Genomic DNA, 13,724 nt, shown 5'->3' on the forward strand with positions numbered 1-13,724 from the left:
TATCCACAACGGAATCTCTAAAGGTTGTAATGTGCCAGATGCTCTCTGGTGCTCAATTTTTACCTTCTGGCAGGTCAAACACTTTGAAACATACACCGTTACGTTATTTTTCATTCCTGGCCACCAGAACATTGCTTTTAGGTCATGATACATCTTAGTACTTCTTGGATGAATTGAGAACTTACTCTTGTGAGTCTAAGTTAACACATCCCGCCTTAAGTCTCCCACATTCGGTACACAAATTCTTCCTTTATACTAACTCCTTCTCTATCTTGAGTAACATCTTGTTTCCTCTGTTTTATTACTTGCAGTATTTTCTACAGCTCCTGATAATTCTGCTAAGCTTTTTGAATCTCAGCCTTGAAATCACTGGAGATATGCAACTGGTTTAAGCATATATTCCTAGCCACCTCTCTGACGCCTAAGTTAAGATTCTCAAACTCTCTTAACAGTTTCTCCTCCTTGATCATCATCCAAGTAATGTATTATAATTTCTGGCTCAATGCATCAGCCACTACATTAGCCTTTCCTAGATGATAATTCAGCTCAAAATAATAGTCCTTCAGCAATTCTATCCATCTCCTCTGACGCATATTAAGTTCTGTCAGATCAAAGAGATATTTCAAACTCTTATGATTAGAGAAGACTTGGAATTTAACCCCATAAAGGTCATGTCTCCAAACCTTCAATGCAAACTCAATCGCAGCAAGTTCCAGGTCATTAGTTAGATAGTTTACTTCGTGCGGTCTTAACTGACGGAAAATGTAAGTTACAATATTCAATGTTGCATTAGCACACCCCCCCAATCCTTTCAATGAGGCATCGTAATAAACCTCAAACGGTTAATTGGGTTCAAGCAACACCAATACAAGTGCTGTAGTCAATTTCTACTTCAAAGCTTGGAAACTCTTCTCACACTCTGATGTCCAGACAAACGGCACATCCTTTTGGGTTAACTTTGTTATAGGCAACACGATTTGAGAGAATCCTTTTATGAATCTCTAATAATATCCTACTAAACCTAGAAAACTCCTTATCTCCATCACTGATCTAGGTGTCCCCATTCAGTTACTGCCTCAATCTTTGAAGGATCCACAGTTATTCCTTTCTTACTTACTACATGACCCAAGAACTTCACCTTCTCTTTACAGAATTCACACTTAGAAAATTTTGCGTAGAGCTTTCTATCCTTTAGAATCTGTAGTACAATCCACAAGTGTTCTGCGTGCTCCTCTTCAGTCTTAGAATAGATCAGAATGTCATAAATAAAGACGACAACGAATTTATCCAAGAAAGGACAGAATATTTAGTTCATATAATCCATGAACACTGCAGGAGAATTTGTTAACCCAAAAGACATTACAGTATACTCGTAATGACCATAACCAGTTCTAAAAGCGGTCTTAGGAATATCATCGTCTCTCACCCTTATCTGGTGATAACTAGACCTCAAATCAATCTTAGAGAAGATGCCAGCTCCTTGAAATTGATCCATCCGATTGTCAATTCTTGGCAATGGATATTTATTCTTTACTGTCACTTTGTTCAGTTGTTTGTAGTCAACGCACAGCCACATGCTTCTATCTTCCTTTTTCACCAACAACACCAGTGCTCCCTACGGAGAAATAATTGGCCGGATGAAGTTCTTATTCACTAACTACTCCAGCTTAGATTTAAGTTCAGCTAGCTCTAAAGGCGACATTCAGTAGGGCCCGATTGAAATAGGTCTTGCTCTAGGCACCAGCTTAATTGCAAGCTCGATTTCTCGATAAGGAGGAAATTCAGGTATGTCTTCAGGGAATACCTTTGGATATTCACTGCCAATTGGAATTTGATTCAAATTTTGTTTATCACCTGACATACTTGTAGCTAATAGAATCAAACCCTGACACTTACTTCCACTACAGTTCACTATAACAGAATTTAAATAAATATCCATTTGCCACCACCGATCCTTCTGACCCTTCATACATAAATTGCACTGATCATTCAAAACAATCTAGTACTACGTGATGGTTTGTCAGCCAATCCAAGCCCAGAATTAGATTGAGTCCGATCATTAGCAAGCAAATCGAATCATGGACAAAAGTTTGGTGCTTAATTTGAAACGAAACTTGTTGACAGCCTAAACTAGTCACGACAGCCTCAGAGGCAAGAGTATATACTTGTAACTCATAGGCTAACATAGATATCTTCAATCCTAACTCACTAGCTTTCTCAAACGATATGAATGAATGTGATGCCCCAGTATCAAATAAAGCAATTAAGATTTTGTCGCCAATTTCACAATTACCTATGATCAGAGTGTCTGACTCTCAGCACCATCCACCGTCATAGTGAACATGCGTCCCTACTATTGAGCTTTCCCAGCATCCTTACTCTTCCTTTCCAAATAGTTTCAGGATAGATGCCCTACTTCACCACAGTAGTAGCACAAACCCAAACCAGCTCTGCATAGAGTGTTTGGATGATAGGCCCCATATCTCCTACACGTCAAGTTGTTGGGAAGATTCTGAGTCTGCTTTTCCTTGCCTCGTCCTTGGTTGTTGTTATCATTGTTGAACCTTCAAAATTTTTTTTTACTCTAATGTGGTTGTGGAACATAGCCTCCTCGTTTGAAAGTCTGACCTCTAGGTGCAAAGTTCCTTCCTTGATCTCTCCTAAAGATAGCTCGGTGATCACCCTTGTCTAATGCTGCCTTTCTCACACAACCCTCAGTAACTCTACTCTTGTTTACTAGTTCAGAGAAGTCCACCTTCATATTTTATGCACTTTCACTCATCGAAATCCCCTGGAGCACCCTAACAAATCCTAGAAAATGAACATAGTTCCTCAAATTGACTGGTGTACTCTGCCATAGACATAGGACCCTGCTTCAGGTGTAGCAACTCAAGATCCTTTGCCGTCTTGACTGAATTGGGGAAATACTTCTTATAGAACTTAGATTGAAAGGCGTCCCAAGGTATCACAGCATTGTCCTGCTGTAGAAGGCGTCATGTTCCCTACCACCAATACTGAACTTTACCCATCAGCTAGTACGTAGCAAACTCAACACACTAGTCCTCCGGCACTTGTTGCGCTTGCAAGGCTTATTCCATAACCTGAAACCAATTGTCAGCCTCTATGGGATTCGTGGTTCCACTAAAGATTAGTGGATTTATCTTCAGAAAAGTTGCTAATGTCATAGGCCTATTTTCACCGTTACTCTCCTTTCCATTTTGAACCTGCTGACCAAATAACTCAACCGTGGCCTGCATGGTAGCAACCATATTCTCCAGGACAATCATAAAGTGCATGGGATTATTCTCAATCATATCAGGTTCCTCATTACCACTCCGACCTCTCCCTCAATCACGTCTGTGTCCACGAGACGTCAACTAGTTCCTGTTCACACCAAACAATCAATATCAAGGTGATCAGTCTAAATATCTCAAGTCTAGTGCTTCAAAGTCTGAAATGCATGCTCATGAACAAGTATGCCACATATATCAGTTATATATCCTAATTAGCATATACACACACCCAGAGTATGCCCAGAAGCATAGTCAACCCGTCCTTTAAGCTCTATAAGAACGAACTGCTCTGACACCATAATGTAACACCCTACCACACAGAGCTTTACGCTTAATCGTAAATCAGAGGTGGCAAGGTATTACGACCTTGAAAGATTAGAATACAAATATGGATATATTGAGAAAAGAAATTAACTAGGAGCCTTGAAGAAGAAGTTACACAAATCCGAGACAAGAAAACGCATCACACTTGTTCGGATAAATTTAAACCAGATAAACAAGATTGAATGGAACGAATATACATAAAGGATCAGGGTTCCAAAAGGTACAAATATCAAGCTCCAGACACGACCTGCGAAGCTAAGGCTGGCCAGAGTATATATATATATATATATATATACAAACAAACATTAACACCTATTTCTCAAAGTCAACCTCTAAGAGGGACAAAATACAATATATATATATAAGGCAGAGAAATACATATACATATATATACATAAACAAAATACAAAACACCAAGCCCTAAAATAGTTTTTCGCTTCCAAAGTATCTCAAGAATGCTTAGTGAGGTGCCTCATGTTTTGCATCTGAATAACAAAAATATATGTATGGAATAAAAATCAGGCGTTCTCAGTATGGTAAACGTGCCCATATAGATAATATATAAGGTCCCGAGAAAGTCAGAGGCATTCTTAGAATTCCGACACTCTGATCAAGGTTAAAAATTTATTCTAAACCAGAAATCTCAGAAATCTATCTAAGAGATTCCAACTCTAATCTAACTCTTCACATTCCGTCTCCTGCAAACTTCCCCAAATACCAGGTGGAACTACCCTCAGCATCACCTTCGCCAGCATGAGAGATCTCTCAGTTGCAAACACATACAATAAAAACAAAGAAAACACAGATAAGGGTATAGGTACAGCAAGTAGTGCAAGTAGTATATAAGCATAGCAAATCAATTAGGCAAACCAAAATAATGCACACTCAAGCAAAACATACAAATGCAAATGATATATGCGTGCCCTATGGCTGATGAGTCTCATTTGTTGGTTATATAGCCAAACCCGACATGTCCGGTAGCTAACCCTGGATAGTCCCTCTGTGCGCGCATCCCCAAACTCAAATTCATATATATATATGCATATCCATGGGGTAATCCGGTGAGTTAAAGTGCACAGTCACATCTTGCGACAGGATCAATAGAGTATCGAGTCTCAACCTGGAGCAAGTGGTGGCAAGTCACTACGTCTACCAAGGAAAACTCGTGTCTCAGATAATTTATATGTCTAAGTCATATGAATATTTCAATCATAACTCACCAAAGTTACATCATCCTCAATCATGTCTCATTTATCACTTTTAATATCTCATCAAATCAATTATTCACTTCTCAAATCTTTTTTATACCAATCCTAACTTTCTCAATATACTTGCTCTTGTTCTGTAGCCTAAAACCTAGCTATCAGACCTTAAAAAGGGTTTTCAGAGGTTTAGAAAGCTAGAGGAATGGTTAAAAATTCAAAAAATACACTTTTGGCAAAACAGGGTGGTCATATGTACACATGCCAACCGCGTACGCATGAGGTCAAAAATTGGTAAAGTCGCATGTGCCAGCTACCCTCGTGTACGCAAGTATTTTGAGCAGAGGTGTTGGCTCGCGTACGCAAGAACACCGCCGCATACACATACATTCAAAATTAGCCATTCTCGCGTATGCATGCCCTCCGCATACGTAAGACTATGGACAGTGCCAAGGTCTCGCGTATGCATGACGATCCCCACGTACGTGGTGCGCGTGTACGAAAAACCCACACTATTTGCTACAACAGCAGCAGTACCAGCAAGTGCACTGGGTCGTCCAAGTAATACCTGAGCGAGTTAAGATCGATCCCACGAGGATTGTGGCTTGAAGCAAGCTTGTGATTGCCTTGCAGGTCTTAGTTAGGCGGAATCAGAAGGTCTTTTGTTGAATGTGTGAAGCATGTGTTTTCAGAGATAGGAATAAGTGATAGGATTAGAGTTGAGAGTTGGTGCACAAAATTGTGATTACACTTTTCACAACTCCGCACAACTAACCAGCAAGTGCACTGGTTCGTCCAAGTAATACCTTACGTGAGTAAGGGTCGATCCCACAGAGATTGTCGGCTTGAAGCAAGCTATGGTTATTTTGTAAATCTTAGTCAGGAGATTAATGATAAGAGTGATTATATTTATGAAAAATAAATAACATGGAATAAATAGTACTTGAGATTCAGTAATGAGAAACAGGTTGAGGTTCTGGAGATGCTCTGTCATTTGGATCTCTGCTTTCCTACTGTCTTCTTCTCCAACATGCATGGCTTCCTTCCATGGCAGGCTGTATGATCCTCTCAGTGAAAAATACCAGGCAAGGTCTCTGTACGGCTAATCAACTGTCGAATTTCTCGTCTTGGATGAAAAATAGCATGTACAGCTACCGCACGGCTAATCACCTGTCAGTTCCCGCTAGCGTCAGAATAGGACCTTTATCCTTTTGCACACTGTCACTACGCCCAACATTCGCAGGTTTGAAGCTCGTCACAGTCATCCCCTCCCAGATCCTACTCGGAATACCACAGACAAGGTTTAGAATTTCCGGATCCCAGGAATACTGCCAATTGGTTCTAGCCTCTACCACGAAGGTTCTAATCCCGCAGACTCGGTCCGCAGATCAGAAACCCACGAGATACGCATTCAAGCTGTCGCCCAATGACTACGTTGAGCTCATGTAGAACAGGAGTGGTTGTCAGGCACACGTTCATAGGGTGAGAATGATGATGAGTGTCACGGATCATCATCTTCTCCGGATTGAAGTACGAATGAGTATCTTAGAATAGAATCAAGCGTGATTGAATAGAAAACAGTAGTAATTGCATTAATCCATTAAGACAGAGCAGAGCTCCTCACCCCCACCTATGGGGTTTAGAGACTCATGCCGTCAGAGATACAATATGAAGTGTAAAAAATGTCATGAGTTTCAAAATAAATCTCTAAAAGTAGTTTTTATACTAAACTAGTAACTTAGGTTTACAGAAATTGAGTAACTAAGTGCAGATAGTGCAGAAATCCACTTCCGGGGCCTACTTGGTGTGTGCTTGGGCTGAGCATTGAAGCTTTTTCGTGCTTAGGCCATCCTTGGAGTTAAACGCCACCCAGGGTGCCAATTTGGGCATTAAACGCCGGTTTTAGTGCCAGTTCTGGCGTTTTACGCCAGAAAGTTTTAGGCTGGCTTTGGACGCCAGTTTGGGCCATCAAATCTCGAGAAACGTATGAACTATTATATATTGCTGGAAAGCCCAGGATGTCTACTTTCCAACGCAATTGAGAGCGCACCAATTGGGCTTCTGTAGCTCCAAAAAATTTATTTCGAGTGCAGCAGGGTCAGAATCCAACAGCATCTGTAGTACTTTCTCAGCCTCTGAATCAGATTTTTGCTCAGGTCTCTCAATTTCAGCCAGAAAATACCTGAAATCACAGAAAAACATAAAAACTCATAGTAAAGTCCAGAAATGTGATTTTTGAATAAAAACTGATAAAAAAAATAATAAAAAGTAACTAAAATATACTAAAAACTACCAAAAGCAATGCAAAAAAGGGTATAAATTATCCGCTCATCACAACACCAAACTTAAATTGTTGCTTATCCCCAAGCAACCAAAACCAAAATAGGATAAAAAGAAGAGAATATATAATAAATTCTAAAAATATCAATGAAAATTAGTTTCAATTAGATGAGCGGGACTTGTAGCCTTTTTGCTTCTGAAAAGTTTTGGCATCTCACTTTATCCTTTGAAGTTCAGAATGATTGGCATCCATAGGAACTTAAAATTCAGATAGTGTTATTGATTCTCCTAGTTCAGTATGTTGATTCTTGAACACAGCTACTTTATGAGTCTTGGCCGTGGCCCTAAGCACTTTGTTTTCCAGTATTACCACGGGATACATAAATGCCACAGACACATAACTGGGTGAACCTTTTTAGATTGTGACTCAGCTTTGCTAGAGTCCCCAATTAGAGGTGTCCAGAGCTCTTAAGCACACTCTTTTTGCTTTGGACCACGACTTTAACCGCTCAGTCTCAAGCTTTTCACTTGACACCTTTACGCTACAAGCACATGGTTAGGGACAGCTTGGTTCAGCCGCTTAGGCCAGGATTTTATCCCTGAGGGCCTCCTACCCATTAATGCTCAAAGCTTTGGATCCTTTTTACCCTTGCCTTTTGGTTTAAAGGGTTATTGGCTTTTTCTGCTTGCTTTTTCTTTTTTTTCTTTTTTTTGCCATTTTTTATTTTTTCGCAAGCTTTGTATTCACTGCTTTTTCTTGCATCAAGAATCAATTTTATGATTTTTTAGATTATCAATAACATTTCTCCTTTTTCATTATTCTTTCAAGAGCCAATAATTTTAACATTCATAAACAACAAATTCAAAAATATGCACTGTTCAAGAATTCATTCAGAAAACAAAAAGTATTGCCACTACATCAAAACAATTAAACTAATTTCAAGATAGAATTCGAAATCATGTACTTCTTGTTCTTTTGCAAATAAAAATATTTTTCATTTAAGAAAGGAGAAGGATTCATAGGACATTCATAGTTTTAAGACATAGACACTAGACACCAATGATCATGTAATAAAAACCAAACATAGACAAAACATAAAGCATAGAATTCGAAAAACAGAAAAATAAGAACAAGGAAGTTAAAGAATGGGTCCACCTTAGTGATGGCGGCTAGTTCCTCTTCTTGAAGATCCCATGGAGTGTTTTAGCTCCTCAATATCTTTTCCTTGCCTTTGTTGCTCCTCTTTCATGGCCTTTTGGTCCTCTCTGATTTTATGGAGGATAATGGAGTGCTCTTGTTGAGATCCATGAGTGGGTTCTCTTGTTTGCTCCATCCTCTTTCTAGTGATGGGATTTTGAGATGAATCTCTCCATCTCTCATGACTCGGAGTTGGAAGCAACTGCCTTACCTTTCCTCTTCCTAGAGGTTTCTCCGGCCTTAGGTGCCATTAATGGTTATGGAAAGCAAAAAGCTAAGCTTTTCAACACCAAACTTAAAAGCTTTGCTCGTCCTTGAGCAAAATAAGATAGAAGGGAGTAGAAGAAGAATGATGCAATTAATTTTGAAAACTTATTACTGTATACAAGAAAAATTAAGAATATTTGAAAAGAATTTGAAAAGATATGTAAGTTTTGAAAACATTTTGGAAGGAATTGAAAAGAATTGAAAAGAGAATAAAAAAAGAATTGGAAAGATTATTAATTTTTGAAAATAGAAATTGAAAGATGAAAGTTTAAAATATGTTTGATGCAAAAAATTATGAATTAAAACATGAAAAATTGAAAAAAAATCGAATTGGAAACCAAATTACCTCCCTTGTGTCATCCTGGCATTAAACACCCAGAATGCTATCTATTCTGGCGTTTAACGCCCACTTGATTGCCTCTTTGGGCGTTTAACGCCCAGCCAGATACCCTGGTTGGCGTTAAATGCCAGGAATCCTTCTTTACTGGGCGTTTTTCTGAATGCCCAGAATGCTGCCATTCTGGCATTAAACGCCCAGAATGCTGCCCATTCTGGTGTTTAACGCCCAGAATGCTGCCTGCATGGGCGTTAAACGCCCATTCTGCTATCCTTACTGGCGTTTAAACGCAAGTAAGCCTGTCCTCCAGGGTGTGCTGTTTTTTATCCTGTTTTTTATTCCGCTTTAATTCTGCAGCTGTTTTTGTGACTCCACATGATCATCAACCTAAAGAAAACATAAAATAACAATGGAAAATAAATAAATATAATTAAATAACATTGGGTTGCCTCCCAATAAGTGCTTCTTTACTGTCTTTAGCTAGACTTTTACTGATCTTTTTAATTTAGTCTCAGTTTTGAGCATTCTTGCTCAACATTGCCTTCAAGATAATGTTTGATTCTCTGTCCATTAACAATGAACTTCTTGTCAGAATCAATATCTTGAAGCTCTACATAACCATATGGTGACACACTTGTAATCACATATGGTCCCTTCCACCGAGATTTCAATTTCCCAGGGAACAATCTGAGTCTAGAGTTAAACAGCAGGACCTTCTATCCTAGCTCAAAGACTCTAGATGACAGCCTTTTGTCATGCCATCTTTTTGCTTTCTCCTTATAAATTTTGGCAATTTCGAATGCATTGAGTCTGAATTCCACCAGCTCATTCAACTGGAGTAATCTTCTCTCTCCAGCTATCTTAGCATTAAGGTTTAGGAACCTGATTGCCCAGTAGGCCTTGTGTTCCAGTTCCACTGGTAGATGACAGGCTTTTCCATACACAAGCTGGTATGGAGAGGTCCCTATAGGAGTCTTGAATGCTGTTCTGTATACCCGTAGAAAGGATTAGGCAAGGAGTCTTGAATGCTGTTCTGTATGCCCACAGAGCATCATCTAGACCTCTTGCCTAATCCTTTCTACGGGTACTTACAGTCCACTCCAGGATTCGTTTTAGTTCTCTATTTGAGACTTTAGCCTGCCCATTTGTCTGTGGATGATATGGAGTTGCCACTTTATGGTTAATTCCATATTGGACCAGAGCAGAGTCAAGCTGTTTATTGCAGAAATGAGTGCCTCCATCACTGATCAATATCCTAGGGACACCGAACCTGCTGAAGATATGCTTCTGGAGGAATTTCATCACTGTCTTAGTATCATTAGTGGGTGTTGCAATTGCCTCCACCCATTTAGATACATAGTCTACTGCCACCAGAATATAAGTGTTTGAGTATGATGGTGGGAAAGGCCCCATTAAGTCAATACCCTATACATCAAACAACTCAATCTCTAAGATCCCTTATTGAGGCATGGCATAACCATAAGGTAGATTACCAGCTCTCTAGAAACTATCACAGTTACATACAAACTCTTGGGAGTCTCTATAGAGAGTGGGCCAGTAGAAGCCACATTGGAGAACCTTGGTGGCTGTTCGTTCACTTCCAAAATGTCCTCCATACTGTGATCCATGGCAGTCCATAGGATCTTCTGTGCCTCTTCTCTAGGCAAACATCTACAGATCATTCCGTCTGCACACCTCTTAAAGAGATATGATTCATCCCACAAGTAGTACTTTGCATCAGAAATCAATTTTTTCGTTTGCTGCTTAGTGTACTCCTTGGGTATGAATCTCACATCTTTATAGTTTGCAATGTCTACAAACCATGGTACTTCCTGAATGGCGAATAGTTGCTCATCCGAAAAGATTTCAGAGATCTCAGTAGGAGGGAGGGATGCTCCTGCTACTGGTTCTATTCTGGACAGGTGATCTGCTACTTGGTTCTCTGTCCCTTTTCTGTCTCTTATTTCTATATCAAACTCTTGCAGAAGCAACACCCATTTTATGATTCTGGGTTTTGAATCCTGCTTTGTGAGGAGATATTTTAGAGCAGCATGGTCAGTGTACACAATCACTTTTGATCCTACTAAATAAGATCTAAACTTGTCAATGGCATAGACCACTGCAAGCAACTCCTTTTATGTGGTTGTGTAATTTTTTTTGTGCATCATTTAAAACACAAAATTGTTATTACACTTTTCACAACTCCGGACAACTAACCAGCAAGTGCACTGGGTCGTCCAAGTAATACGTTACGTGAGTAAGGGTCGATCCCACAGAGATTGTCGGCTTGAAGCAAGCTATGGTTATTTTGTAAATCTTAGTCAGGAGAATAATGATAAGAGTGATTATATTTATGAAAAATAAATAACACGAAATAAATAGTACTTGAGATTCAGTAATGAGAAACAGGTTGAGGTTCCGAAGATACTCTGTCATATGGATCTCTGCTTTCCTACTGTCTTCTTCTCCAACACGCATGGCTTCCTTCCATGGCAGGCTGTATGATCCTCTCAGCGAAAAATACCAGGCACGGTCTCTGTACGGCTAATCAACTGTCGGATTTCGCATCTCAGATGAAAAATACCATGTACAGCTACCACACGGCTAATCATCTGTCGGTTCCCGCTAGCGTCGGAATAGGACCCTTATCCTTTTGCACACTGTCACAATGCCCAACATTCGCAGGTTTGAAGCTCGTCATAGTCATCCCCTCCCAGATCCTACTCGGAATACCACAGACAAGGTTTAGACTTTTCGGATCCCAAGAATGCTGCCAATTGGTTCTAGCCTCTACCACGAAGGTTCTAATCCCACGAACTCGGTCCGCGGATCAGAAACCCAAGAGATACGCATTCAAGCTATCGCCCAATGACTACGTTGAGCTCATGTAGAACGGGAGTGGTTGTCAGGCACGCGTTCATAGGGTGAGAATGATGATGAGTGTCACAGATCATCATCTTCTCCGGATTGAAGTACGAATGAGTATCATAGAATAGAATCAAGCGTGATTGAATAGAAAACAGTAGTAATTGCCTTAATCCATTAAGACATAGCAGAGCTCCTCACCCCCACCTATGGGGTTTAGAGACTCATGTCGTCAGATATACAATATGAAGTGTAAAAAATGTCATGAGTTTCAAAATAAATCTCTAAAAGTAGTTTTTATACTAAACTAGTAACTTAGGTTTACAGAAATTGAGTAACTAAGTGCAGATAGTGCAGAAATCCACTTCCGGGGCCTACTTGGTGTGTGCTTGGGCTGAGCATTGAAGCTTTTTCGTGCTTAGCCCATCCTTGGAGTTAAACGCCACCCAGGGTGCCAATTTGGGCGTTAAACGCCGGTTTTAGTGCCAGTTCTGGCGTTTTATGCCAGAAAGTTTTAGGATGGCTTTGGACGCCAGTTTGGGACATCAAATCTCGGAAAAAGTATGGACTATTATCTATTTCTGGAAAGCTCAGGATGTCTAATTTCCAATGCAATTGAGAGCGCGCCAATTGGTCTTCTGTAGCTCCTGAAAATTTATTTCGAGTGCAACAGGGTCAGAATTCAACAGCATCTGCAGTCCTTTCTCAGCCTCTGAATCAGATTTTTGCTCAGGTCCCTCAATTTCAGCCAGAAAATACCTGAAATTGTAGAAAAACACATAAACTCATAGTAAAGTCTAGAAATGTGATTTTTGAATAAAAACTAATAAAAATATAATAAAAAGTAACTAAAACATACTAAAAACTACCTAAAAGCAATGCCCAAAAGGGTATAAATTATCCGCTCATCAAGAGTCAGAGTTGCTTTGTCTTTCTGATGTAACTCTGGTACTACCGTCTTTTTTGCTTGTGAATGATCTTCTTCTATGGCAGGCTGTAAGTGATCAAAGCCACGCCAATGGTCCTTGATCTTCTCTGCTACAGAATGAACGCCAGGGCCCTTGGTATTAAATCCAATGGAGGGTGAAGCGCATAGCAATCCATTCTCGTGGCAATCCTACTCAAAACTCCACAGACAAGGTAGAATCTTTCGGATTAGAGAATGCTGTCTAGCTATACCATGGAGACCTTAATCTCCCCGGATATCGGTTGAACTGGTGTCTCGAGAAGTCCCCAACGAAATCGTGGATTAACCGTCTGAGAGATGTAAATCCATAGCTGTTGGTTCGTGCTTTCCGGCCAAGTATTCACACGAACCCAAGTAGACGCGGGTGTTTGTCAGGCACGTTCATCTTAATGTGATGAACAAATCCAATTTATCAGATTGTCCTATTCATCACGATGAAGATCGGGATATACATCCTAGAGATATATCAAAAACGGATCGAAGAAGAAGAAATAGTACTTTAATTAATTCGTAGGACTCAGCAGGGCTCCTCCCCTCAACCTAGGAGGTTTAGAAAATCATACTGAAAATAAAAACAATGGTGAAACGTAAATGGAGCTCTCTTAAATCGGAGAGTCCGTCCAAAGTCTCTGAATAACATGAATCTAATCCCTTAAATACTAAACAAATGACTAGTAAGGGTAAAACAGTCTATTTAGTGCTAAAATCTACTTCTGAGGCCCACTTGGTGAGTGTTTGGGCGGAGCTTTGATGAGATTCACGTGCTATGAGGTCTCTTGGGAGTGGAACGCCAGCTAGGGGGTACCCTCTAGGCCTTTGGACGCTGGGCTCTGCTCTTTGGGCGCTGGACACCTGGAAGGTGGTAGGAAGCTGGCGTTGGACGCTAGTTTTGAGCCTTCTAATCCGAAGCAAAGTATTGAATATTATATATTGCTAGAAAGATCTGGAAGTCAGCTTTCCATAGCCATTGAGAGCGCTCCATTTTGACTCC

At 40.0% G+C, this 13,724-nt stretch overlaps 1 protein-coding gene across 1 annotated transcript in view; it reads right to left on the bottom strand.

Annotated features, from left to right (window-relative positions):
- The window catches only part of LOC107636615, a 16,476-nt gene continuing 3,794 nt past the window's right edge, over positions 1,043-13,724 (bottom strand). Inside the window, exons 2-6 of the mRNA XM_016340114.1 lie at positions 3,102-3,251; positions 2,851-2,981; positions 1,742-1,901; positions 1,364-1,615; positions 1,043-1,240 (exon numbers count right to left, since the gene is read on the bottom strand). Of these exons, the coding sequence (XP_016195600.1) occupies positions 1,043-1,240; positions 1,364-1,615; positions 1,742-1,901; positions 2,851-2,981; positions 3,102-3,251 (891 nt within the window). The remainder of the gene's footprint in view (positions 1,241-1,363; positions 1,616-1,741; positions 1,902-2,850; positions 2,982-3,101; positions 3,252-13,724) is intronic.

The sequence above is a fragment of the Arachis ipaensis genome, chromosome B04, assembly GCF_000816755.2.
Source record: "Arachis ipaensis cultivar K30076 chromosome B04, Araip1.1, whole genome shotgun sequence".
In the NCBI taxonomy this organism is placed as follows: domain Eukaryota; kingdom Viridiplantae; phylum Streptophyta; class Magnoliopsida; order Fabales; family Fabaceae; genus Arachis; species Arachis ipaensis.